General features: G+C 40.9%; 1 protein-coding gene and 1 long non-coding RNA gene across 2 annotated transcripts in view; both read right to left on the bottom strand.

Annotated features, from left to right (window-relative positions):
- Positions 1-25,264, bottom strand: part of LOC137641336 (uncharacterized) — a 386,962-nt gene that overhangs the window by 232,903 nt on the left and 128,795 nt on the right. The gene's annotated exons all lie outside the window — the stretch shown is intronic.
- Positions 1-25,264, bottom strand: part of BBS9 (Bardet-Biedl syndrome 9) — a 196,429-nt gene that overhangs the window by 134,302 nt on the left and 36,863 nt on the right. The window contains exons 4-5 of the mRNA XM_068379472.1: positions 16,682-16,839; positions 1,332-1,527 (exon numbers count right to left, since the gene is read on the bottom strand). Of these exons, the coding sequence (XP_068235573.1) occupies positions 1,332-1,527; positions 16,682-16,839 (354 nt within the window). The remainder of the gene's footprint in view (positions 1-1,331; positions 1,528-16,681; positions 16,840-25,264) is intronic.

Here is a 25,264-nt window from a genome sequence, read left to right as displayed (position 1 = left end):
TGAGGAAGCAGCAGGACCTACCGGAACTGGAACTGCGTCTAATATTTACGTGGAAGTAATTATCTGGATAGGATAATAGTGTGAAGGTTTACAAAATGCAACACTCTATGTATTTCCTCTGATGGCATGCTCCATTTCCGCTCTTAATGATGTCTGTAAATTGATTACCTGTCCAGCATCTCAGAAAGGGCTTCTAGGACGAAGTAGAAATAGCACTTAAGCCTTGGGATGGTATTAGTATTGACAAATCTAATCTATCTATTTACCGAGGCACTTTCCTCAATTTTGGGGGTAACCGACATAAAAACAAAAGGGGGACTTTTCCTCTCCACTCCTCCCAGCCTGACGAGGGATTCAGCCGAGTTTGATTGGTACTGCTAGAGTGCCACAACCCATCCTCACCTGTTATCCACCACAAATGAAGTTTTATATGCTGAATCACCTACTGCTGCTACCTAAGCAGTCACCAAGGCAACTGGAGGAAGCAGCAGGACCTACCGGAACTGGAACTGTGTCTAATATTTATGTGGAAGTAATTATCTGGATAGGATAATAGTGTGAAGGTTTACGAAATGCAACACTATGTATTTTCTCTGATGGTATGCTGGGAGATTGCGCTCATATACCCCGGGGAAGATCTTCGTTGCCTGTTGTAGGGAGGTTTTCCCAGAACACATTTCCCACACAAACAAAACTATCTACATGTGGCTCATTGAATTGGATCTGTTCACCTTTGACTTTTGGAGCATTAAAAGTTTCTAAGTCATGATGTAAATCAGCTTCATTAGGTAGAGTGAGAGTCCCATTAACCAGCACGCCCCAGCCAGATTGTAGTATGTTCAAAGCCCAGACTTGAGTTTTAACATTACAGGGTTGTACATGAAATGAGACATATTCACTTCTTTTATCTTATGCACTAAGTCTGAATCGTATTATTGAGAATTTCATCTATACCTTTTGACTTGTAGCTTTCTTGAATTTCTTAGAGGTCTTTTTCCTACAACTTCATCATCTACTACTTTTTTTGACTTGAGGCACATCTTCCTTTCTCATGTATAAAACTTCTTAATCTTCTAAGTCACAATTGTCACCACCAGTTTACACTAAGAACAACAAAAGCTACAGAGCACCAAACATGATAGATCTAGCATTACCAAAACCGCAAATAACAAGGCTGCCAGTTAATTGGAAAAGATCTAAATAGTCATCATATCTAATATACATAATTGTTCACTGTATGAATACTGATTCGATTTTGGTGTAAGAGAGAACAAGTCGAATTGTTGAAAAAATAGTCATAGTAAAAACAATGTCTTGGATTCTCCTCTTACTTGAAACACTGAAGACACCAATCAGATGAAGCTGTCACGATGCTGTCTGATTTTGATACATATGCTATTGGACCAGGTAATAAGAAGCCAGGAAGAAAACTCTGGAAGGCATAACTTTCCTGCTCATATACTGTTACGATACCATCAAGTGACAGTACAGCAATGAAGTCCTTTCCTTTCACACCACCAAACGAACCTGCAAATAAAGTTGAATGAAATGTGCTCCTTATCTAAGTTACATGTATCAGTATTATTTATTACAACGCATCCGGAATTATAATGTTCAGCTTCACCTAAAGAAAAAAAAAGAAAAAAAGAGGTTTGAACAATTATAAAAAATAGAAAATAATAACAGAATTGAATTCATTTCAATACCTACCTAGCATTACATGTTTGCACACTTTGCAAATGCAGCTTAATTGGCAACCTCAAAATTAAGGGAATAATATTAGGTTTTTAAGACTATTCCTCCAATCTTATACCTCGAGAACTACTCCTTAACTGAATATCGCCAGAGGCAACCATCTTGAAACGATTATTTTCGTTTTCCCATCTAGATGTGTGGGGAAGGTGGGATCAATAAATGATGGGTATTAAAATAATTAATTTTGTTTTAAAAAATCTATTTATTTCAATGTCTTACACTGATTATGCTGATTCTAATATTATTCTGAAGATGGGTTAGGGCAAACAATAGGAATAGTCATAGAAATCCACTAAGAGATAGGAGATGAAGACCAAAATCTTTGGTATTCCACGATCAAATAAGTTGTCCTGAGGCAACCGAGCTAAAAGAGGCCTCGTAACTTCTCCAATAATTCCATTAAAACAGTAAGAAGACTTGTAAAGCCATAGACTTCCTTTGCCTTGAAATATTACCTCACTACCAGGACTACTGCCAATCAGAATCAACCTCTCTAGAGAAGTTATAAGTACTGACCTAACCACCCTAAGGTACCTTAACTTGGACCCTTACGATCAAAGAAACGTAGCAGGTTCTTACAAACTCTAAAATATAAGAAATCGACAACATCCTTTGTGATACAGGGGATGAATATATAAAGAAACTCACAAAAATACAAAAGTTTAATTCATAACTTTATCTACAAAGAAAATCAAATTGTATGCTTGAATAATTTTCTACTAGGAGAATTGCTATTTCAATGAAGAAAAATAAGGAATTTGGAATATATGTAGAATTGTCAGCAACTTCCTTATTTGTTAACGAAAAAATTTACACTTTTGAAATAAATCTTTTTAAAATTACCTTTACGTGATATGGAATTTGTTCAATTATAATTGTCTCAAGTTTTGATAAGTTAATTTAAGGTACCAGACCAAACAAAATTAATTTTTACCCTAAGGTTTCCTTAGCTCATATATCACTCATAGCTGTTAACCTTTAATTGCAGCTATCAACCATTTTTCTTTTATTCTGACGACCAATCAATAATTAACAAATTGCAGGGCACTGCAAATTATGGCGGGACTTATGCTATGTTTAAAGAGCTTTCTTTAAAAAAAAAAAAAAAAAAAAAAAAAATTACATTAAGAAATGAGGCATACATGGAAAACATTTCTTTAAGAAACAAACAAAATGATACTTAGTGTATCTATCTTATGGACAGGGGTCTATATGATCTAAGCCTTAGCCTTTAGCTGCGGCTTGGCTTTTATATCTTCACAATTGAATTATTAGCCACAATTGAATTATTCAGGGTATCTCATTATCCTCCGGCGTCACCGGAGGTCGCCCATACACTTCACACTTATATTTGCCTTGCCTTTGGCTAAGACGGCATTATTCAGGACATCTCATTACGCTCCGGCTTCACCGGAGGTCGCCCATACACTTAACACTTATATTTGCCTTGCCTTTAGCTAAGGCTGGTGTTTATATTTATTTTAAGGGCATGTCACTGCTTCCCCGACCCTCGCAGGTCGGCAGATTGCTTTAAGTTATTTATCCTTATGTCATTAACAGACATTAGGTAAATTACAAATATACAAACATTTGGATATTATAGTGCCAACAATGGTTTTGGCCGAATAGCGATTTAAACGTTTGCGATTTAGTCTGTTAGTGAGGGGGAGAGGTGAGGGAGGGAGAACCCGTTGAACGCACAAAACGGCAAACGGGAAATCCGCTCAACCACCAGAGCAAAGAAAGAAAACGAGAGAAAGGGGTAACTCGTGACTGCGAACAGAAAACGGGGACCCCAATCTCTCGCTCTCTTGGACACAAAAACAGGACTAAAAATCACACAACACTATTATGAACGTATAAAATAAAAATGTACATCCATATAACACTACGATCGAAGAATAGCATCTGCTAAAACTTTAAATAAATAGCACAGTCGAGTGACGAACGCCTCGGGCGGTTACTAAACAAAAACAAAGCTAAATCGCTATCTCGTTCGTAGGCTGGACTTACTAGCAAAAAGTACCATGAGCATAAATACACAAAAAAATAAAAATAATAACGGTTCTAAAGGCATAAGGCCAGGGACTTATCCAAGAACCTAAGTGACAGAGTACTAAACGGGCAGATAAAGATGAATTCCCAAACAAGTGAACAAACAATGGCCGCCATGAAAGGCCAGACGGGAATAATAAAACAGACTATACTGGATATAAAACAAAAGCCCGGTACAATAAAATACTGTCAAAACAAACTATGGTACTTAACATTGGAATGTGTGAAGATGGAAATATGGCTAAATATCCATACAACATAGTGTTCAAATAGAAATACATTAATTATGCCTATATTTATGCATAGTCAATTCTAACTATGTCTAGATATGGATAAATATCCATACAACATAGTGTTCATATAGAAATGAATTTCCACCCAGTGGCGAATGCGCCAACAGTGTCACATTTCATGAATACAAGTGTCGCACTATACCCCAGAAGATAATACATTAAATAACTTGTCTTTAAAATTGCTTTTTAAGAGTATACAGCTGATCCCAGCCTGTGAATAGGATCGCTAACCAAAGTTCAAGGAACATCCAGACTTATGTCCCCTTTGTGTTACAGAAGGTTCGCCTGCATGGTTCCCATCAGGATGATGATGATTCTCTCTGGCCTGCAAAGAGAGGCTCTCCACCCTTGGGTATCGAAGTTGGGAAGGAATGCTCCATCTAGAGGTCCCTATCTCCTCGGAGTGTCCTCTCTAAGGTTGGACAACGACCCCATGGACGGGCAGGTATGTGGGGATGAGTTTTGAGCCTTCAGCTTTGCAATTACCTACGTCACCGACCTAGGACCATTAAAGGATCCTAATGTTCATGTTACCCTGCATAAACTGTGACGGCTAAAAGCAACACATTCTAAGGAAATCCAAGGGGCTATGACGAGCTCTAAGGTATGGTGGTGAGTCAGTGCCGTTCAGGAACTCGGATATAGGTGGTACCATAAATCTGGAGGGCATAGACGTCCTCCCTCTGGGGGACCTAGATTTTACTCCCAGGTACTAGAATTCCCATTCAACGGATTCGTTCGATTGAAAGAGATTGCCTTGGTTAGCTTAGACAAGGTACCGAAGGTAACGGTATTATTTCCTAAAGGGCAGGCCCGATCTGTCTGGACCAGGATGTTGTCAGCCTGGGGGGTACGATAATTCCAGGCTCTGCCCTTCCAGTTCGACCTACACGTTTGTTGGTCTGATCGGGTCAGTTGTGGGAAGTACGTTCTGTCTGAGACCTCTATCAGACAGGAATCGATAGTCGGTTTCCCACTCGTCATCACAGCCTTCCTCTGGTTCGACGCTTTTGTATCTGACCCCCCATCATCAGGTGGTCTACCTCACTGATTCCCCAGGTACACAGCCCTACTCCGTTGGGATGTTTTGCCTGCATGCAGCCCTAGATCCAAACCCTCAGGCTCCTTTCATGGACACCAGAGAGGAAGCTACAGGAGTAGAAGACAGTCCCGACATCAAGGCGGACCTAGGAAAAAAGGGGGCTCGGAGAAGGGAAGGACCTAGATTCACTCCCTCACAACGCGGTGGTCCTGGTAGAGGGAAGACTTTACCACTTTCGTGACCATTGGACTCGGTCTGTGGGATCATAGCATAGTCTCTAACGGTTTGAGATGAAAATGGCCTCAAGGTCCTCCTCCTCCGCCAGTGACCTTCTCCCAGAAATACACTCCCGTCCTGAAAGAGTACACCACAGGGTTACTCAAGAAAAAGCAATCAAACGACTATCTCTTAGGTATGGACCTTACTTCCCCGTGGGACCGTCACCACCTCTGTCGATCTTACCGACCGCTATTAGCTTGCGCCTATAGCTCGAAACTTCTCTTCTTATCTGGGTTTCCACCTAAGCAGGAAAGCCTTTGTGTTCAAGACATGCCCTTCGGCCTCAACATTGATCCCAGGATATTCACGAAACTGGGAGAGGCAGTGTTAGAACAACTCAGGAACCAAGAGATACAGATCATTGCTTATCTGGCCGGTTGGCTCATTTGGGCCCGGCCGGCCATAGAAGGCAACAGAGCTACGAAGGAATTACTTCGATCGCTCGACAACCTGTGATTTCGGGTCAATCTCCATAAGTCTCGCCTGCGACCATCAGGCCACTTAGAATGGTTAGCCATTCAGTGGGACCTTTCGAAGCACACGTTGTCTCTCCCTTCCAAAAGTAAGAGGAATAGGTTCCAAGATCAAGAATTTCTCAAGCACAAACAGGTGTCCAAAGAGCCTAGAAAGTATCCTCGGCCTTTCCCAATTCACTTCAGTAACAGATCTCCTAATAAAAGCCAAACTCAAGACATCAATCGATTTTGGAGAAAGAGAGCTACAGTACCTATAAGAAGACAAGGTCTCGAAGATCCCCTCTGTCGGGAAAATGAGACTACGCCCATGGTCCGAACCGAAGAACCTCTCCAAAGCGGTTCCTCTACAATTCCCACCTCCACAAGTGACATTCCATTCAGCCGTGTCTCTAAGTGGATGGGGGGATTTCTCCGAACATCAGATGTTTCAGGTTCTTGGTCACTAGCCATGAAACAGTCCCATATCAATGTTCTCGAAGCCATGGCAGTGTTCTTGACCCTGAAGAGAGAGACTCCTCCGAGGTCGACCCACATCAGAGTAGTGTCAGACAGCACAGACGAGGTACACTACGGAAACAGGGGAGGATCCAAGTCACCCAACCTGAATCAGATCCTGGTCACTTTCTTCGCCTGGGCAACAGAAAAGAACTGGTTCCTGTCAGCACCTCACCTAGCGGGAGGCCAGGATGTGAGAACGGGCTCACTATCCAGGACGAGTTCCCTGGAGTCAGAATTTCACTCCGGTGGATACTCAGGTTCGTTCCAGGCATCCAGGTAGATCTATTCACATCTCAGATCAATCACAAACTTCCTTGTTATGTGACCCCAATCCTGGACCCTCGGGCTCATGCCATGGACGCATTACCCCGGGATTGGAACCATTAGAGGAAGATTTCCCTATCTCTACCAGTGAATCTTCTAAAAACTTTAACACCGACTGCGCTCCTTCCGGGGCGCAGTGGCTTTAGTACCACCTCACTGCCCAAGAACAGTTGGTTTCCTCTCCTCCTCGAGTGGAAACTCCGTCCCATCCGGATCCGGTTCCTCAAACTGACCCGAGTATTCCAAACTCACTGTGTCAGATTACTCAAGGATGTCCAAAACCCTAACTTTGTGGACTACAGGAAGTTGGCAGCTCGTAGAGACTCGAACATTGAACCGGAAAACGATTTCTTCATCGAATCAGACAAAAGGGACTCGACAATTCGCCAATATGATTCGGCCGTTAACCCCCAAAATAGGTGGTCCCCTTGGAAAGTTATTCCTCTTCTCCAAGATACTTTTCTATGTCCGGTCACCACTCTCAGGGCCTTTTTAGCCACGACTGCTACCCGATCGTCTGGCCCCTTGTTTATCAGGGAACAAGGAGGTACCATTCCCATACGTGGTATTAGGCTATAGATCCTATACTTCGTTTGACAAGCCAATCCGGGAACATTTCCCCCAGAAGATGGACTTTGATGACCTTATAAAGTTCACGGGTTGGGAATCTCCTATGGTCTTCAAACGCCACTATCTAATGAACTTACAGGCTCTTAAATACCCAACAGTTGCAGCTGGGAGCCGTATCTCTCCCCAGTGATCTTTTGTTCTTCCTTTCATCCATCTCTTTTCTTCTCCCTCCTACCCGCCACTCGCACCACGACGCCGCTTCCTTGGTGGTTCGTTAGCCCTAAGTTTATTACATATTAGGTTATGTTTGTAACTATTATTGATTACCGTTGTTACAGGGTTGGGATATTCTTAGCCATGTCAGTTTTGTAGCATGTTTCCTCTGATACTCGGAGGCTTCCCTGTTATCATGTTTGTTTACCTTAATTATTTATGATTTTCTTTACATGGTGTTGTTTCTCTCCCCTCATTAAATTAGTTATTGTTGGGCTTGGAAGGCATTCTCTGGTACATTTTCACCCGGCGCCACAGATCGACCCAGAAAAGGGATTTTGACGAAGGAAAAATCTATTTCTGGGGAGAGACCTGTGGCGCCCGGTGAAACCCTTCCCCCTTTATTTTACACGATCCCACCCTTTCCTTTCCAAGCCGTCATGACCATTACAGAAGGATGTTGTTCAGATGGCGCTCGCGTCGTGGCGTGGGTGGTGCGGCGATGGGGGTGTGTCTAGGGCCGTTGTATCGGCCCATCCCTTTGACGAAGGAATTAACTAAATGGAAGACAACCTGTGAATAGTGGATTTCACGCGCCTTTGCTTTATACACGACACCCAAAAGGTGCTCGCGCGAGGGTTGTAACCTCAGCATTCCATGCTTTTATCTTTCTCTGGTATAATTGGAAGGTTTTATCAGAAAAGACATACAAGAAGGACTTTTCACCGGGCGCCACAGGTCTCTCCCCAGAAATAGATTTTTCCTTCGTCAAAATCCCTTTTCTATGTAGACTCTTAAATGTTGTCTTTTCCATTTTATTACCGTATTTAAACTAAAATGTTTGTATTAATTTATTACGTGGGAGGGAATACTATCAAAAGAAAATAATAAGCTGAAAATAAGTAGATAAAAATAATGAAAAGGTGGGAAATGAATGAATGGGATATGACTGAAATTTAATGTAGAGAAGGTATTAACTTATATATACCTGTACCAACGATTTTTACTGAGAGAGAGAGAGAGAGAGAGAGAGAGAGAGAGAGAGAGAGAGAGAGAGAGAGAGAGAGAGAGAGAGAGAGAGAGAGAGAGAGAGAGAGAGAGAGAGAGAGAGAGTTATTTACCGATAGAACTTTGTAAAGGTTAGTGATGCTTTAGCCCTTTTCTTGTGGTACAGCATATACTCATAGGTTCATTGAAAAAGAACTACTAATAGTGTATTTACATTATTATACTGTATATGAAATCTTAAAACACAGCATTGGAATTTGTCAGCTCAGGCCGAATTGTTTAAGCAGACATTATTGCACTCTAAAATATCATGAATTTTAAAATGATAATTGAGCTTTATTAAAGGGATTTTGACGAAGGAAAAATCTATTTCTGGGAAGAGACCTGTGACGCCCGGTGAAAGAAGTCCTTCTTTACACTTTTCTAATATAAATATGTTATTTTCCTTAGTAAAATAAATTTTTGAATATACTTACCCGATGATCATGTAGCTGCAACTCTGTTGCCCGACAGAAAAAACCTACGGTCGGGATACGCCAGCGATCGCTATACAGATGGGGTGTACAACAACAGCGCCATCTGTCGAGTAGGTACTCAGTTACTTCTTGTCAACAAGAACCAATTTTCTCCTCGGTCCACTGGGTCTCTATGGGGAGGAAGGGAGGGTCCTTAAATTCATGATCATCGGGTAAGTATATTCAAAAATTTATTTTACTAAGGAAAATAACATTTTTCAATATTAATCTTACCCGATGATCATGTAGCTGATTCACACCCAGGGGGGTGGGTGGAGACCAGCATACATGTTAACATTAGAAGCTAAGTATCCCGTATTTCATTTTAGCAGTTATTCAAAATAACAACATAAAATAAATAAGTACCTGGTAAGGAAGTCGACTTGAACAATTACTCTGCCTTTTTAAGTACGTCTTCCTTACTGAGCCTCGCGATCCTCATAGGATGCTGAGCGACTCCTAGGAGCTGAAGTATGAAGGGTTGCAACCCATACTAAAGGTCCTCATCAAAACCTCTAATCTAGGCGCTTCTCAAGAAATGATTTTGACCACCCGCCAAATCAAGTAGGATGCGAAAGGCTTCTTAGCCTTCCGGACAACCTAAAAATATTTCAAGAGAAAGATTAAAAAGGTTCTGGAATTAGGGAATTGTAGTGGTGGAGCCCCCACCACTACTGCACTCGTTGCTACGAATGGTCCCAGAGTGTAGCAGTTCTCGTAAAGAGACTGGACATTCTTAAGATAAAAGACGCGAACACTGATTTGCTTTTCCAATAGGTTGCGTCGAATATACTTTGCAGAGATCTATTTTGTTTAAAGGCCACGGAAGTTGTGACAGCTCTAACTTCGTGTGTCCTTACCTTCAGCAAAGCTTGGTCTTCCTCATTCAGAAGGGAATGAGCTTCTCGTATTAACAGTCTGATAAAATAGGATAAAGAATTCACTGACATAGGCAAAGATGGATTCTTAACTGAACACCATAAAGCTTCAGACGGGCCTCGTAAAGGTTTTTAAAAAAGAACTTAAGAGCTCTTACAGGATATAATAATCTTTCTAGTTCATTTCCAACCATACGATAAGCTTGGAATATCGAACGATATTGGTCAAGGCCGAGAAGGCAGCTCGTGTTTGGCTAGAAAACCAAGTTGTAGAACATGTAGCCGTTTCGGATGAGAATCCGATGTTCTTGCTGAAGGCATGAATCTCACTGACTCTTTTAGCTGTGGTTAAGCATATCAGGAAAAGAGTCTTAAAGGTGAGATCTTTCAGGGAGGCTGATTGAAGTGGTTCGAACCTGTCTGACATAAGGAATCTTAGAACCACGTCTAAATTCCAACCAGGTGTAACCAAACGACGCTCCTTCGTGGTCTCAAAAGACTTAAGGAGGTCCTGTAGATTTTTATTGTTGGAAAGATCTAAGCCTCTGTGACGGAAGACTGATGCCAACATGCTTCTGTAACCCTTGATAGTGGGAGCTGAAAGAGATCGTTCTTTCCTCAGATATAAGAGGAAGTCAGCTATTTGAGTTACAGAGGTACTGGTTGAGGATACGGATACTGACTTGCACCAGTTTCGGAAGATTTCCCACTTCAATTGGTAGACTCTAAGGGTGGATGTTCTCCTTGCTCTAGCAATTGCTCTGGTTGCCTCCTTTGAAAAAACCTCTAGTTCTCGAGAGTCTTTCGATATTCTGAAGGCAGTCAGACGAAGAGCGTGGAGGCCTTGGAGTACCTTCTTTACGCGTGGCAGACGTAGCAGGTCCACCCTTAGGGGAAGTGTTCTGGGAACGTCTACTAGCCATCGAAGTACCTCGGTAAGTTATTCTCTCGCGGGCCAGAGGGAAGCAACTAGCGTCAACTTTGTCCCTTCGTGAGAGGCGAACTTCTGCAGTACCTTGTTGACAATCTAGAACGGAGGGAATGCACATAGATCTAGATGAGACCAATCTAGTAGAAAGGCATCTATATGAACTACTGCTGGGTCCGGGATAGGTGAGCAAAGTATTGGGAGCCTCTTGGTCATCGAGGTTGCGAAGAGATCTATGGTTGGCAGGCCCCAGGTGGCCCAAAGTCTCTTGCATACATCCTTGTGGAGGGTCCAATATGTTGGAATTATTTGTCCCTTCCTACTGAGACAATCTGCTATGACATTCAAGTTGCCTTGGATGAACCTCGTTACTAGTGAAAGTCTAGACCTGTTGAACAGGAGAGGAGGTCACTTGCGAACTCGTACCATGTCAGAGAGTAGGTCCCTCCTTGCTTGGAGATGTACGTCAAAGCAGGGAGTTGACCGTGTCCACCTCCACCACTTTGCCTTGAAGGAGAGACCTGAAGCTTTTCCAGGTCAGATGTACTGCCAGAAGCTTCTTGCAGTTGAAATGCATTGTCCTTTGACTCGAGTTCCATAATCCCGAGCATTCCCTACCACCTAATGTCGCACCCCAGCCTACGTCCGATGCGTCCGAGAAGAGAACGTGGTTGGGAGTCTGAACAGTCAGGGGAAGACCCTTTCAAAGGTTGATAAAGTCCTTTCACCAAGTCAGACCAGACTTTATCTTTCCGTAAACCGGGATCGAGACCGCTTCTAGCGTCTTGTCCTTTTCCAGTGAAAAGCTAGATGATACAGAAGAGGACGGAGGTGTAGTCTTCCAAGTGACACAAATTAAACCACGGATGACAGTGTCCTAACCAGACTCATCCACAGCCTGACAGGGCAGTGTTCCTTCTTCAGCATCTTCTGGATGGATAGCAGGGCTGGGGGGTTGATCGTCTTGTTCAGCAATGTCCTCATCAGAGGGTTCCTCATCCGAAACTGATGAGGAAACGGCAACGGAGTGGGCAACGTCTGACTCGCTGAATCCGGTCGCACTGGTGGATGCGTGACGGAGCCGGACACAAGATCATGGTACTGCTGCACAGTCTGTGAACTGTCAACCATGGGGACGCGAGGAAGTACAGCGTCAACCCGAAACTGTCTAGACTGTCTGGGTTGTGCAGTCAACCCCCTACCGGGTTGCTGAGGTTGCCGCACTGCGTCACAACAAGTCACCTCTGCTGGTTGTTGAACGTCTTCCTAGTGACACACTGAACGTCCACAACCACCTCCAAGAGTCGCTTAACGTCAACGTGCGACTGGCAACCCACACTGGGTCGCACCGGTGGAGGAACCATCTCAACTGGCGGACGTGAGTAGGATACCTTTAGCGTCAACAGGGCGTACAACCAACCGGTAGGAAGGTTGTTGGCTAGAAGGTTCTTCTCCGTAAAAAATCCTCTATCAAGGACACAAGCTTGGACTGCATGTCTTGCAACAAAGCCCATTAGGGTCTATGGGAGCAGGTGTGGCAACAGACGGGGTTAGCGACTGAAGCGGAACCATTTACCATCCCTGGAAGCATTGTTATGCTTTAATTAAAGTCCATAGGAGGCTAAGCAGCTTAAGGCTCCTCTCCAAATGACAGAGTCCTCAAAGGAATATCAGAAGGAGGGAGAACAGCACTTTCTCATCTACAGGAACCATGTCCGAGAAAAGCTAGGTTATCTCAGTGAGGGTCTCACTGGTGCATAAGCAGCAGACCAGAAGGCAACGTTATGTAACTGCTTGACAGTCTGTGAACTGTCAAAAACTGAACTGTCAACCACAACAGGTGCGTGAGGACATACAGCACTGGTGCATTAGTAGCAGACCAGAAGGCAACGTCATGTAACTGCTTGACAGTCTGTGAGCTGGCAACAACCAAAGCTGTGTGGGGAAGCCTCAACTCCTGACTGACTAGTCTGCTGCGGGCGAGTGGCGGTAACCACAGTGGGTTGCGGAGGCTGACACACCGTGTCAAAACACGGCAGCTTGTGGTAGCTCACGCACGGCAACGGAGTGCTCCGTGTGTCTGTGGGAGTCAGCATGCGTCTGGCAGGGTCGACTGCGCATGGGTGGAGGAGCTCTCACAACAAGAGTGTGGGAGCAGGCAGCCATGCTGGGCGCACAACCGTGGCAGGCTGTAGGCAAACGGGTGCATCGTCAACCTTCTCCGCAGTCGGAGAGTGGGAGCAGGCAACAACCAAAGCGGAGTGGTGGTGCGTGGTGGGGACTGCCGTGGGTTGCGGAAACTAACGCATTGCGTCAAAACACGGCAGCTTGACTCCACCTTCCCACTGCTGATGCGGTAGCTCACGCATGTTAACGGAGGGAGCCGCACGTCGGCTAACGTTAACATGCGTCTGGCAGGGTCGATTGCGCATCGGAGTTGGAGCTCTCCGCAGCCGGAGTGTGGGAGCAGGCAGCCTCAGCGTGAGCTGGGCGCACAACCGTGGCAGGTTGTAGGCTAACGAGAGCAGTGTAAACCTTCTCCGCACGAAACTCCTGCATAACCGCAGCTAACTGAGTCTGCATAGACTGCAGTAAAGACCACTTAGGGTCTACAAAAAACAGCAACAAACGGAGCTACTGTCCGTTGTGACTGAGGGTCTAAAACAGCTGGTGCGGCAACAGACGGAGTTACTGCCTGTTGCGGTACCACCTTGCCTCTCTTGGGAGGTATGCAGTCGTCGGATGACTGCAGCGAGTCCGAACTGACCCAGTGGCTACACCTAGGCCGTTGGACTTGCGCGGAAGGGACCGACTTGCACTTAAAAGCTGCAAGATTTGGTCCATGGTTTCTACGAGAAACCTCTTCCGCAGACGAGGAATAAATGGGCTCTCTCGTCTTTGTGTGGGTGGGGCGATCTCACATCGGCAACGTGTGTAGATACGCCCGAAACCACGGAGGGAAAAACGTCTGTTCGTCGATCAAGGCCTGTGGAACCCATAAGTCGTTCGACATTACTTCTCCCCTGGGCTTGGGAGCTTGTAAGAGGTCCCGGACTAGGTGAACAACTGGCACGAACAGACGAACCCTCGGACGCAACACTGTAACACTTTGCGCATATCACTTTATCACTTTTGATTTTCTGTTTGCACTTATTTCACTGAAATCGAAACTTTAACTGATTTCTACCTGAAACACGCAATCCTATCCTTCATTAAAAGGTAGTAATTGCGAAAACAGTTTTATAATGCAACAGAAAAACATAAATAAAGATAAAGAATTCAGTGGCTGGAAAAGAGACTAAACACTAGATCAAATAAACTACGTTTACAATCTCTCACCGCATAAAGCCTGGGAACAAGAATAAAACTCTAGAAACGTTTTACCTTCTTCCCCTACAGCGACTAGGGAGAAGAGTAAAAAACGAATTCAGTGGCTGGAAAAGAGACTAAACACTAGATCAAATAAACTAGGCTTACAATCTCTCACCGCATAAAGCCTGGGAACAAGAATAAAACTCTAGAAACGTTTTACCTTCTTCCCCTACAGCGACTAGGGAGAAGAGTAAAAAACGAGAACAACGTTACCCGCTTGAACGAAACGTTTATTCTCCTCTCTCTCCCTCCATCTCTATCTCTCTCTCTCTTCTCTCTTGACTTAGCACCTGAGAGAAGAGCCCAATTATATATCGTTAAAACATGTTATTTGCTAAAGGAAAAAACTGAAAGGTTTCCCAAATAAAAAGTTCCTTTATTTAGAATTTAAACCATTTAAGCTAAGAAAGAATGAACGAAACGCTAGAATCGGTTTACTCTTACTGCAAAGTGAAACCGTGATACACTCTCTCTCTATCGTAACGATAGAGCGCATGTTGAACGTTCTGAACGTCAACAACTGCGGAGACTAAAAAACTAAACGTTAGTTCATCTTTGACAACAGTACGAGACTATCAAAGAAATTCTTTCATAAAACATTAAAATTAAAAAAGTATTAAATTCTTAAAAGGTTAAAAACGATATAACGGGCTCAATGTTAATTAACTTCGGTTCCAAGTAAGGACCGCCTACTATTAGGAAAGGTCGCATATAAACAAACATAAAAATTAATTTTTTATAAGTTTATAATAAATGGAAAGTTAATCGAAGAGGCCTATAAAGGCGGAGAGAAATAAAATAAATAGATGTTAAGCAAAATTACCAAAAACCTAAACACACTTCCGTCTAAGGGAAGGGTCGGCCATTTAAAAGTGAAAGAGTCCATACTCTCTTCGTCACCATAATTAAATCTATCCAAAACGAGTTCAAGTTTTGAAATGAAGATAAAACCCCTGCATAGCGAAAGCTCAAAACTGGAATAGTGTACTTCACCAAATCGTTGTGAAAACAAAACCAGTTAGGGACGGCGTATTTAGTAGGTCTTGCCGGTGGCACGACAGAGGAAAAATTGGTTCTTGTTGACAAGAAGTAACTGAGTACCTACTCGACAGATGGCGCTGTTGTTGTACACCCCATCTGTATAGCGATCGCTGGCGTATCCCGACCGTAGGTTTTTTCTGTCGGGCAACAGAGTTGCAGCTACATGATCATCGGGTAAGATTAATATTGAAAACTTCCAAATATACTAGAGAAAGATAAAAGCATGGAATGCAGAGGTTACTACCCTCGCGCAATCACCTTGTGGGTGTCGTGTATACAACAGGGGCGTGTGAAAACCACTATTCACAGGCTGTCTTCCATTTAGATAATCCCTTCATCAAAGGGGAGGGCCGTGACAGGCCCTGGAGAACACAGTTGGACTACCCCACCGACACCTACTACGCGCGCTCTCCAGGTCATCCTTTTTTACTTTTGTTTTCAATTTCAAGTACATTTTAACCATCAACTATTAGCGACTTTCTTTCAGTATCATTGAGTGTTATTAAATACAAACGAGTGAGAGAAAAAAAAAAGAAACAGAATGGCAGTTAGTCTAAAAATCTGGTATACACTGAGAATTAAAATAATTCTAAGATAAAAGATATTCTGAGATAAAAGTAAAATTTATTAGTATATTGTAAGTTGGAAGTTTTGATTCAGTGTGTGACTTTGGATTATAAAATAATAAAGTTAGAACTTATATAAATGTCTAATAACCTGATAAATTTATTTGCTAATGCAAAATTCCTTAAAGATATAAGTAAATGATAACATCACTTACTATATGTGAAAGTCTATTCTATCATTTAAGCCTACAATTGTTCAAATATGTAAAAGATTTAGAAAACAATCTTTCCTGTCTCTAAAACCAAAAGTCTCAGCATGGGGGAAAATTGGGGGACGGTTGTAAGAGTGGGTTCCTTTAGCTGTGGGCAGATGGACAGTAGCTTCTTTCTCTCTCTTTTTTTTTTTTTTTTTTTTTTTTTTGTCAAGTTATCAAAAAATTTGCTTATAAGTGAATTTATGCACATATCTTTTTCACTAAAGTACAAAGCTTTATTGAGGCCAGATAAGTAACGCTCCGGCTAGCGATACCATGGATAAGGGCAGACTGTATGTATATAAAACCATATAAAAAAACAACAGTAAAAAGTTCATAACAATACAAATGCAACCTGGAAATAATAATACCAATTCCCTAATATCGCAAGAGGGTCTCCCCCTCTCTTTTATTCTTCTCCTGTACTTCTCTTTCTCCTTATTTCCTTAATCTTTCCCATCCCGAGTACCTGCCTTTGAGCTATAAACCGGATTGTATCCAGGGGTACTTTTCCTTTCCCCATATTCCCCACTTCCCTATTCGTATTATTATTATTATACAAATGGGTATGCAATAAAATAATAAAATTCAATTTAAAACATAGTATATCCTACCTATTGCAAGTGAATGAGCTTGACGTTGAAATTTGTGTTGATAAGCAACACTGAGACGTGAGTGATGTCCATGACCAGTCTGACCAGTTGTAACACTTACAGTGTAAACTGCCATGCGATCGGGATGCAGCACACACAGATGGAGTAAATCATTACCTCTATAAAGAAAAGATAGAAGATACTTTACAGCACAGTAATATAAAAGCTGATTTAAAATCAATAAAAATAAGCATTAAATTGATTGGCTAGTTCCTGTAACCTGGTATTATAAGAAAAAAATAACAAATAGAATCAAAATCTGGAAACATCAAAAGACTAAATTAATTCAATAAAGTAATAGTGATCTTCTTCTTCTTCTTCTTCCCAGCTGGTTCCCATTTTTATATGGGGTCGCCGTTACGGATGAGCCGTTTCCATCTTTTTCTATTCTGCGCTTCTGCCTCATCAATCCCCTTCTCCTGTAAGTCTCCTCTCACACAGTCCCTCCATCTCTTTCTTGGTCTCCCCCTTCTTCTTCCCTGAACCTCCATCTCCATAGTATGTCTCCCAACATAGTGATGCATATGTTAAAAAAACAAAGATTCTGTACTGGCAAGGAAATGAAATATGTATAGTAGGTAAACCGCCTTACCATATATCATACAAAAGAAATTAGTCAAACAAAGGGAAACAAATACTTATATTGCAGATTTATTTTCCATAAACTTGCATATCAATAAAACCCGAATTTTAATGATAAAACTTTTTATATTAACCCTTTTGCCCCCAAAGGACGTACTGGTACGTTTCACAAAACCCATCCCTTTACCCCCATATTTTTCATATTTTTGATATTTTTTTGAAAAAATTCAGGCATTTTCCAAGAGAATGAGACCAACCTGACCTCTCTATGACAAAAATTAAGGCTGTTAGAGCAATTTAAAAAAAATATACTGCAAAATGTGCTGGGAAAAAAATAACCCCCTGGGGGTTAAGGGTTGGAAATTTCCAAAGAGCCTGGGGGTAAACGGATTAATACTTTGTAAGTCAAAATGATAATATCTACGAAGCTGGAGCTTCTCGACCTTGAAATGAAAATAAAATTTCTCTCTGAAAACACCATGCCTTCCCTCTGGGTAGCACCTATTGCTGTATCACAACACTATATTGGGATACTGATCCCATCCCAATTGGTAGAGAAAATCTGTCTTAACTCGCAATCTCATACTATACTATTGAGGTTGTTAAAGACATGTAACCAAACAGCAAAATAACACCTGATAAGAGGAGGAGGGAGATGTATATGAATCACAGGCATCCAAATAATACATTACCACTAAATTTCTGTCTACAGTCATCCTCCGCATTACACAAGTTTATGTTTCGCAATTTCACTAGATTGTGCCACAGAAGAGAACCGTTTAATCTACTAAATAAAGAATAAAATAAACGCGATACGACGTTCTCGCGGCAGGACAAATTTAAACAGCCAGTGCTCCTTTGCACTTTGCTAGCTTTGTGCCCATCCCTCCCCAGTCCCATGGAACTCTGACTCGTCATTAGAGTAGCCATTTCAGAACCTTTCGTGCTAGATCTGGCGCATTTCTGGAGAATTTAGCCGGTTTTAATTATCTAGCACAGTTTCAATATTTTACGCTATTACATAATATAGTGCTTCTCCCACTGATAGTATACAATTTGATAAACTGATTGCCTTGCAGAGTCTTTCTTCCCAACTTGACATATTGAAACAATGGCAACCCTGCTCATCAGTCTTGCCTCATCTCTCCCCACGTGTGTACCTCCCACTTCGGTCCTTTTTGAGCAAAATCAAGTTTTCATGTAAAAAGGTGATGCATTTATATACAGTAGTAAGTACTGTACTCCTGGACATGGTTTATATCTATGGGGTAATATACTGTTAATATATAATTTTCTACAGTACTGTGCAAGAGAAGACGCCGACGCATCAGGAGTTGTATTGTGTTTTAAGACAGCGTAGAACTTTCTACGCAAATGGTTAGTGGTCATTGTATAAAATATGTAAACTTAAGTAATCTTAAATTGTATACATACTGTACAGTACATAATTACAGTAATGCACAGTGCATTGTTTAACGTAAATGTAGGCTATGTGTGCGGTAAGTCAAGTCGTCCAAACGAAAACAGCTAACATATACAGTACTGTACAGCTAACTCTACCGTAATGATAGCACTGTACATATATTACAGTAATATACACAACAGTATCAGAGAATGTTATACAGTATTATAGATAGGAACAACAGTGTTTTGTTTTTATACTTCAGTATATGATGACTAATCAATAAAATTAGTTTCAATCAGAGCAACAACTGCTGTACTGTAGTGTTACATATTGAGCTGTAGCCTTACTATGTCCAGTATGCAGTGTGCACTTGTACTGTATACTTACTGATTTAATTACAAACTATTTATACTGTGATAGAAACCAAGTAAAAACAATATTAGGCAGTACTTAGTGTGTTAATTATCTGAATGTAGGCAATGGGGAGTGGGTTGTTAGGATAGGTTAGGAGTTATCCCACCCTAGGGCACCAAAGATACGCGAATTCGCGCTTTTGGCACCTGTCTCTGTTACGTAACCCTCGCAAAGACAAACCTCTCTTCACGAAAGAATCTGTTTACAAAATTTTCACTCTGCAAAATGAGATGCGAATATTTTTATGACTCTCTTTGCGAAAAATGTTTCATGTTAAGAAAAAAAATTTATCACCCATTAAAAAAGTTGAAGAAAATGGGTTTACACAATAGAAAATGTAGCTGTATTCTACAGTAAGGGTAACTATAATATTACAGTGCATATGGTACTGTATATTTTGTATATGTACAGTATTGTACTACATGTATTGTATTATTTTCCCTTTATTACTACATTATGTTCTAATAACTACTTAATTTATAGGTATTAACAGATAGTTTAAGTATATTGAATGGTTCAAATGTATTTTGCTGTACAGTATTTCCTTGTGGTTATACTGTAGCCTTATTATAAGACTTAATGTGGTGTTGCGTATGGTTTGGAACGAATTAGGCGATTTACATGTAAAATGCGACTCACAACACGAAAAAATCATGTTACGAAAGCCAGGCCCGAACGAATTAATTTTGTGTTGTGAGGCATTCCTGTATTTCAATGAATCTCACCTGTGAGTCTCAAAACTGAATACCACAGTTGCTACGAGTTTGGAAAGTAGGTATCCTCTTATCAACATTAAACTGAAGATTTTCAAATTATGAATAACTTTCCCCTCAATATTTGAATAAAATTAAACTCATATTGTACTGTGGAATGGATTGATAATGCAGAACATGCTTTGCTTTGTCAACTAGCCCAGTAAGATTCAAATGAGGGGATACCCTTTTATTCATCATAGAAGATCTATCACTGTAGGACCCTACCAAAAGATTTGAAAATTCTTCGTTCTAAAAATAATTGGAGCTTTAAAACAAATCCTGAAAAAAGTAAAACAGTATTGCATATACACATATATCATCTTGAATCAAATAATGAATAGTAACTACTGACTGTATAGGCTACTCAACAGCAGCAACAGTCATTCCTAAAGTAAGTTTTCAATCAAAGTTAGAGAGGTAACGCCTCCCCTAAAAAAGGGATTTTGACGAAGGAAAAATCTATTTCTGGGAAGAGACCTGTGACGCCCGGTGAAAAGGGTCCTTCTTTACACTTTTCTGATATAAATCTTCCAAATAATACCAGAGAAAGATAAAAGCATGGAATGCAGAGGTTACTACCCTCACGCGAGCACCTTGTGGGTGTCGTGTATACAACAGGGGCGTGTCAAAACCACTATTCACAGGCTGTCTTCCATTTAGATAATTCCTTCATCAAAGGGAAGGGCTGTAACAGAGGCCCTAGAAAACACACTTGGACCACGCCACCGACATCTAACACGAGCGCCCTCTAGGACATCCTTCTGTTTTGGACTTGCTCGCTTAGTCGTTTTGTTTGTGTTCTTGGTGTTTTTTTACAGTGTTTGGCTTAATTAATCATGACTGACGCTGCTACTTCACCTTTACCAATGTTAAGTACCATAGTTTGTTTTGACAGCTTTTTACAGTACCGGGCATTTGTTCTCTTTCCAGTAATGTAGATTTTAATTTTGGGATCAGCTTTGCCTTCCTCGGTGTCGATTTTAACTCTCAAAATGGGAAGAGATGACACATCCAACTGTGATAAGACTCTTAATGACGAAAGACATAGCATTCTTTGATACGGAACAAGTATCAATTCTAATCCTACAAAATAAGCAAGGAACTGTAACTCAAAAGGATGTTCTGATCAAATAGACTTTCAAACTTCAACTTGGACAAGAATCTATTCATCGAATACCTTCCAACTAAAGATGTTAAGAAAGAATGGTGAAATTGCAAGGCCTGTTCTTGGCGTTGGCAAAACAGCTTGTAGCTTATAAATAAATTTAGCTGAAACTAGTGCCAAATGGAAAATAGTCTTGTAGAAAGGACCTAAAGTTCAAAAATCCAATAGTATGGATATGTTCAGGTATACAAAACCAAGAATTTTTTTTTCATCACGGGGAAAACTAAAGAAGACATCTTACTTAGACACCAGTTGAGAAGCGACTGAAAAGTAGGCCAGTATGTCACATCATTAACTAGTCATTGGCCATCAACTGCCAGATGGTGTGATGGTTCCCAGAGGGAAAGGAATTTATATTTTAGGGGTAAACCTCAACTTTGAGTAAAAGCAATATGACATTTAAGTTAGAACGAGTAAATTAATGGTTTTATGTGTTTTAATAACATACCTACCATCTCAAATTTTGTTTTCTTATTGGGTCAGTATTATTCATCACCCTAGCACTTTTCATAATTTCTTCATTTGTTAGCCCATCATACAGCGTGACCCCTAAAATCTACCTCAACATCATTATTTCTGTTTGGACAAGTTTCTGGTACTCCACCCATCTTAATGCCCATGTTTCTCAGCCATAGATCATCACTGATGATCTTAATTTAAAGTTCATTTGTCAAATACTACCCTTGCCCCCTCCCTCTATTATATACTAAGTTGCCTTTATCCTAATCTCAACCTCAGTTTCACACCCTCCCTTCTAGCTTAGAATAAATCCAAAGTATTCGAAATTTTGTACCTGTTTCAAATCTAAGTAACTTCTGCTTTGTAAAAGGTCGCTTGACACGATAACATCACTTGTTCACATTTATGTTCATACTACGCCATTGAAGCAAATTCAGAGATTGCAATCTAAACTGCCACTGAACTTTAATGGGTTAAAGTATACTGCCTTGGCTAGAGGAGCAAATTGTAATGTGGGCTTTGGCATTTGGAAAATTAATCCACAGTAGTTTTTATCAAAAACTGAGAATAGATAGCCTTGTTACTTCTTTTCAGTGACAACCCATTATGGAACCATGAACTGTAGGTACTAAACTAACTACTGTAAGCTTCCCCAGAGAGATTTTTCCTCTCTTACTCAAAGAAAACGAGAGAAAGGATAACTCATACCTGTAGAACAGGAAACGAGCACTCTATGCTTTCGCTCTCAAGGTTACATATTAAAAATTAACATCACACAATAAATAAGAAAATTAATAAAATTGATTGCTTTTCTTAGTAATAGTAATAACGAAGAATAACGACAACGTAACAAAAAAACAAGGATATAGTCTAAAACGAACCCTCCAGGAGGGTACAAATTAACAGACTAAATCGCTAAGCTTTAAATCGTTACTATGCTTTAAAACGCTATCTTAAATCGCTATTCTTCGTAGGTCCAAATTGGACTTGCAAGCAAATAAATACCATAGTAAAAATTAATAATAATTAATGATAACATAAAAGGCCATAAAACGTAAGTGATATAACCTATCTGACAGAGTACCAGATGGGCAAAATTAACTAGAAAATTTACCGAAGCGAACATACCCAAAATGGCTGCCGATATCTCGGCAGGACAATCGCTTCCAAAACTAAAAACCACCATAATGGAAATAGAACAAATGCCCGGTACTGCCAAAAGCTGCCAAAACAAACTATGGTACTTAACATTGGTAAGGGTGAAGTAACAACGTCAGTCATGTTGAAATAACGAGAAATTCTTCGAAAAAACACTGTGCCCAAAAAAAACTATGCTTGCTTCAAGTCCAATTAAAGAAGGATGTGCTAGAGGGCGCGCGTGGTAGGTGTCGTTGGGGAGTTCAACCATGTTATCTAGGGCCTGTCACGGCCCTCCCCATTGATGAAGGGATTATCTAAATGGAAGACAACCTGTGAATAGTGGTTTACACACGCCTTTGTTTAATACACGACACCTACAAGGTGTTCGCGCGAGGGTTGTAACCTCTGCATTCCATGCTTTTATCTTTCTCTAGTATATTTGGAAGATTTATATTAGGAAAGGTATAAGGAAGGACCTTTCTCTCACCGGGCGTCACAGGCCTCTTCCCAGAAATAGATTTTTCCTTCGTCAAAATCCCTTTTTATTTCTATACTCCCGTTAAATTGATTTGTCGGTTGACTTATTAAATTCATCCATTAACATAACTATAAGAAAATAAAACTTTATTAAAGCATCCCCAGTCACTACTATGGTAACTAAAGATCGGTAGTCTTGATAAGAAAACCAAGATTCTTTGAGATAATGTTTAGCAAATACCAATTTGGTAATCCCTAAAAAATAACAATTGATAATTTTCTTCCCTTTCAGAGCCAAGCCTCTTGCCAATCAAGGCAAGACATCTGGTAGCTAATGATAACCCATAAGTCTCATGAGTTTAAGCTGTTTACTGGGGAGGCTACTGCTGTGGTAGGGCACCACAGTGGGGGGTTGGGCTTGCCCGGCTGACGTTCTGGTGAGCATCTATTCTGATGGAACTGGAACTGAAACCAGACACCTTTTAACCTTTAATATCCTAACTTCTTGACATAATTAGTCAGTGGGGAGGAGGGTGGCCATATATTTGAACTCAGGTGAATATAGAAATATAAACTTTTATTATTAAAATTCCATTTACTTCTATGAGCCTCCCCTGATCTCCATATTGATGATCACACTCTGGTGGAGGTGAACCATGAATGAAAGACAAGATACTCATCTATACAACTAACTGGCCTCTCAGTCTAGTGCCTTGGTACCAATCTATTACATCTAAGGTTATTCTAAATACTTCTAAAAAATCATCATACTGTACACAACAATGCAACAATTACTAACAAATCCAGAGAAGACATCTTAAAAGCACTAGAAATTGTATAAACAAACACACAGAAAACCTGACATCTGGAGCAGAGGAGCATGCATCATTGTTGTCCCATGTTGACTTTTACACTGAAGAAGCCATATGACATACACAGCATGTTATTCCTGATAGACGCTGGTCTTATTGCTTTACAAGAGGTAACATTGTGTTGGAAATAAAGAAAATGGGGCATTATTGTGTTGGAAAAAAGGAAAATGGGAAATTTCATTGACATTCCAAGCTTTCAGAGATGAATGCCACATGATCATCAGAGAAGGCTCAGAAATAATAGAAAATCTATGGTTTCAAAAATCTTTTGGAAACTCCTACTGGGCTAAAACATTGTCTGTGAGGGAACATACAACAAAAGAGATTGAATTGGGTCACCATTAACTACCAGATATCACCTTGGTGTATGCCTCTTGCATGCAAGAAAACGGGAAATTTTTGGTATTTTGTGAATAATGTCCATATTGAGTCAGCTCCGAAGCAGAAAGTAATAAAAACAGTAGGAGAGGCTCATGGAAATAAAAGACCTCTGCAGCATACTCTGGGTGCCCTCATGTTTAAACACTGCTTGTGACTTTCAGCATTGTTGCCATGGTTAACTTCTACTCGAGTTGGCTGAGCTAGCTTGGGGCAGATAGAGACCAATATCTTTATAAGAAACAATACAGTATTAGGCAGAATGAAGTAGAGATGTTGGACTTGGCCCAGTTTGTCTGAGGTAGGGATCCAGTGGCATACAGTGGGCTGTGTGGGTGACTGGAATGTGTCCCATATATTCCTAACCTTCTTTTCTGGTAAGCAAATAACTTACTGTGGCCTTTGGGCAGATAGAGACCAATATCTTTATAAGAAACAATACAGTATTATGCAGAATGAAGTAGAGATGCTGGACTTGGCCCAGTTTGTCTGAGGTAGGGATCCAGTGGCTTACAGTGGGCTGTGTGGGGGACTGGAATGTGTCCCATATATTACGTATCCCTATCCCCTCTGTTTCATTAATCAACCCCTCTTGTTCCCCTTATTTCCTGTACCCCTCCATATTCCATATGCTCTTCTTGTCATCTATGGCATCATAGATCTGGGGAATCTGCAGTGCTATTTTCAATATTCTTTGGGATGTAGCTGCCTATGTAATCTACTTGTCAGTCATGTAATTTGAACCTTTAAAAAAAAAAACTTACTTCAGTTCATACACTGACAAACATTGGACTGGTAACTTATTACCAAGTTGGTTGGGGAAATGAGAGGTTGCACCTGTTCCCAAATCCCAGAAAAACCTTCTTTTCTGGTAAGCAAATAACTTACTGTGGCCTT

This window comes from Palaemon carinicauda, chromosome 1 (assembly GCF_036898095.1).
Source record: "Palaemon carinicauda isolate YSFRI2023 chromosome 1, ASM3689809v2, whole genome shotgun sequence".
In the NCBI taxonomy this organism is placed as follows: domain Eukaryota; kingdom Metazoa; phylum Arthropoda; class Malacostraca; order Decapoda; family Palaemonidae; genus Palaemon; species Palaemon carinicauda.
The sequence above is the reverse complement of the archived record's forward strand: the minus strand, read 5'-3'. Positions and strand labels throughout refer to the sequence as shown.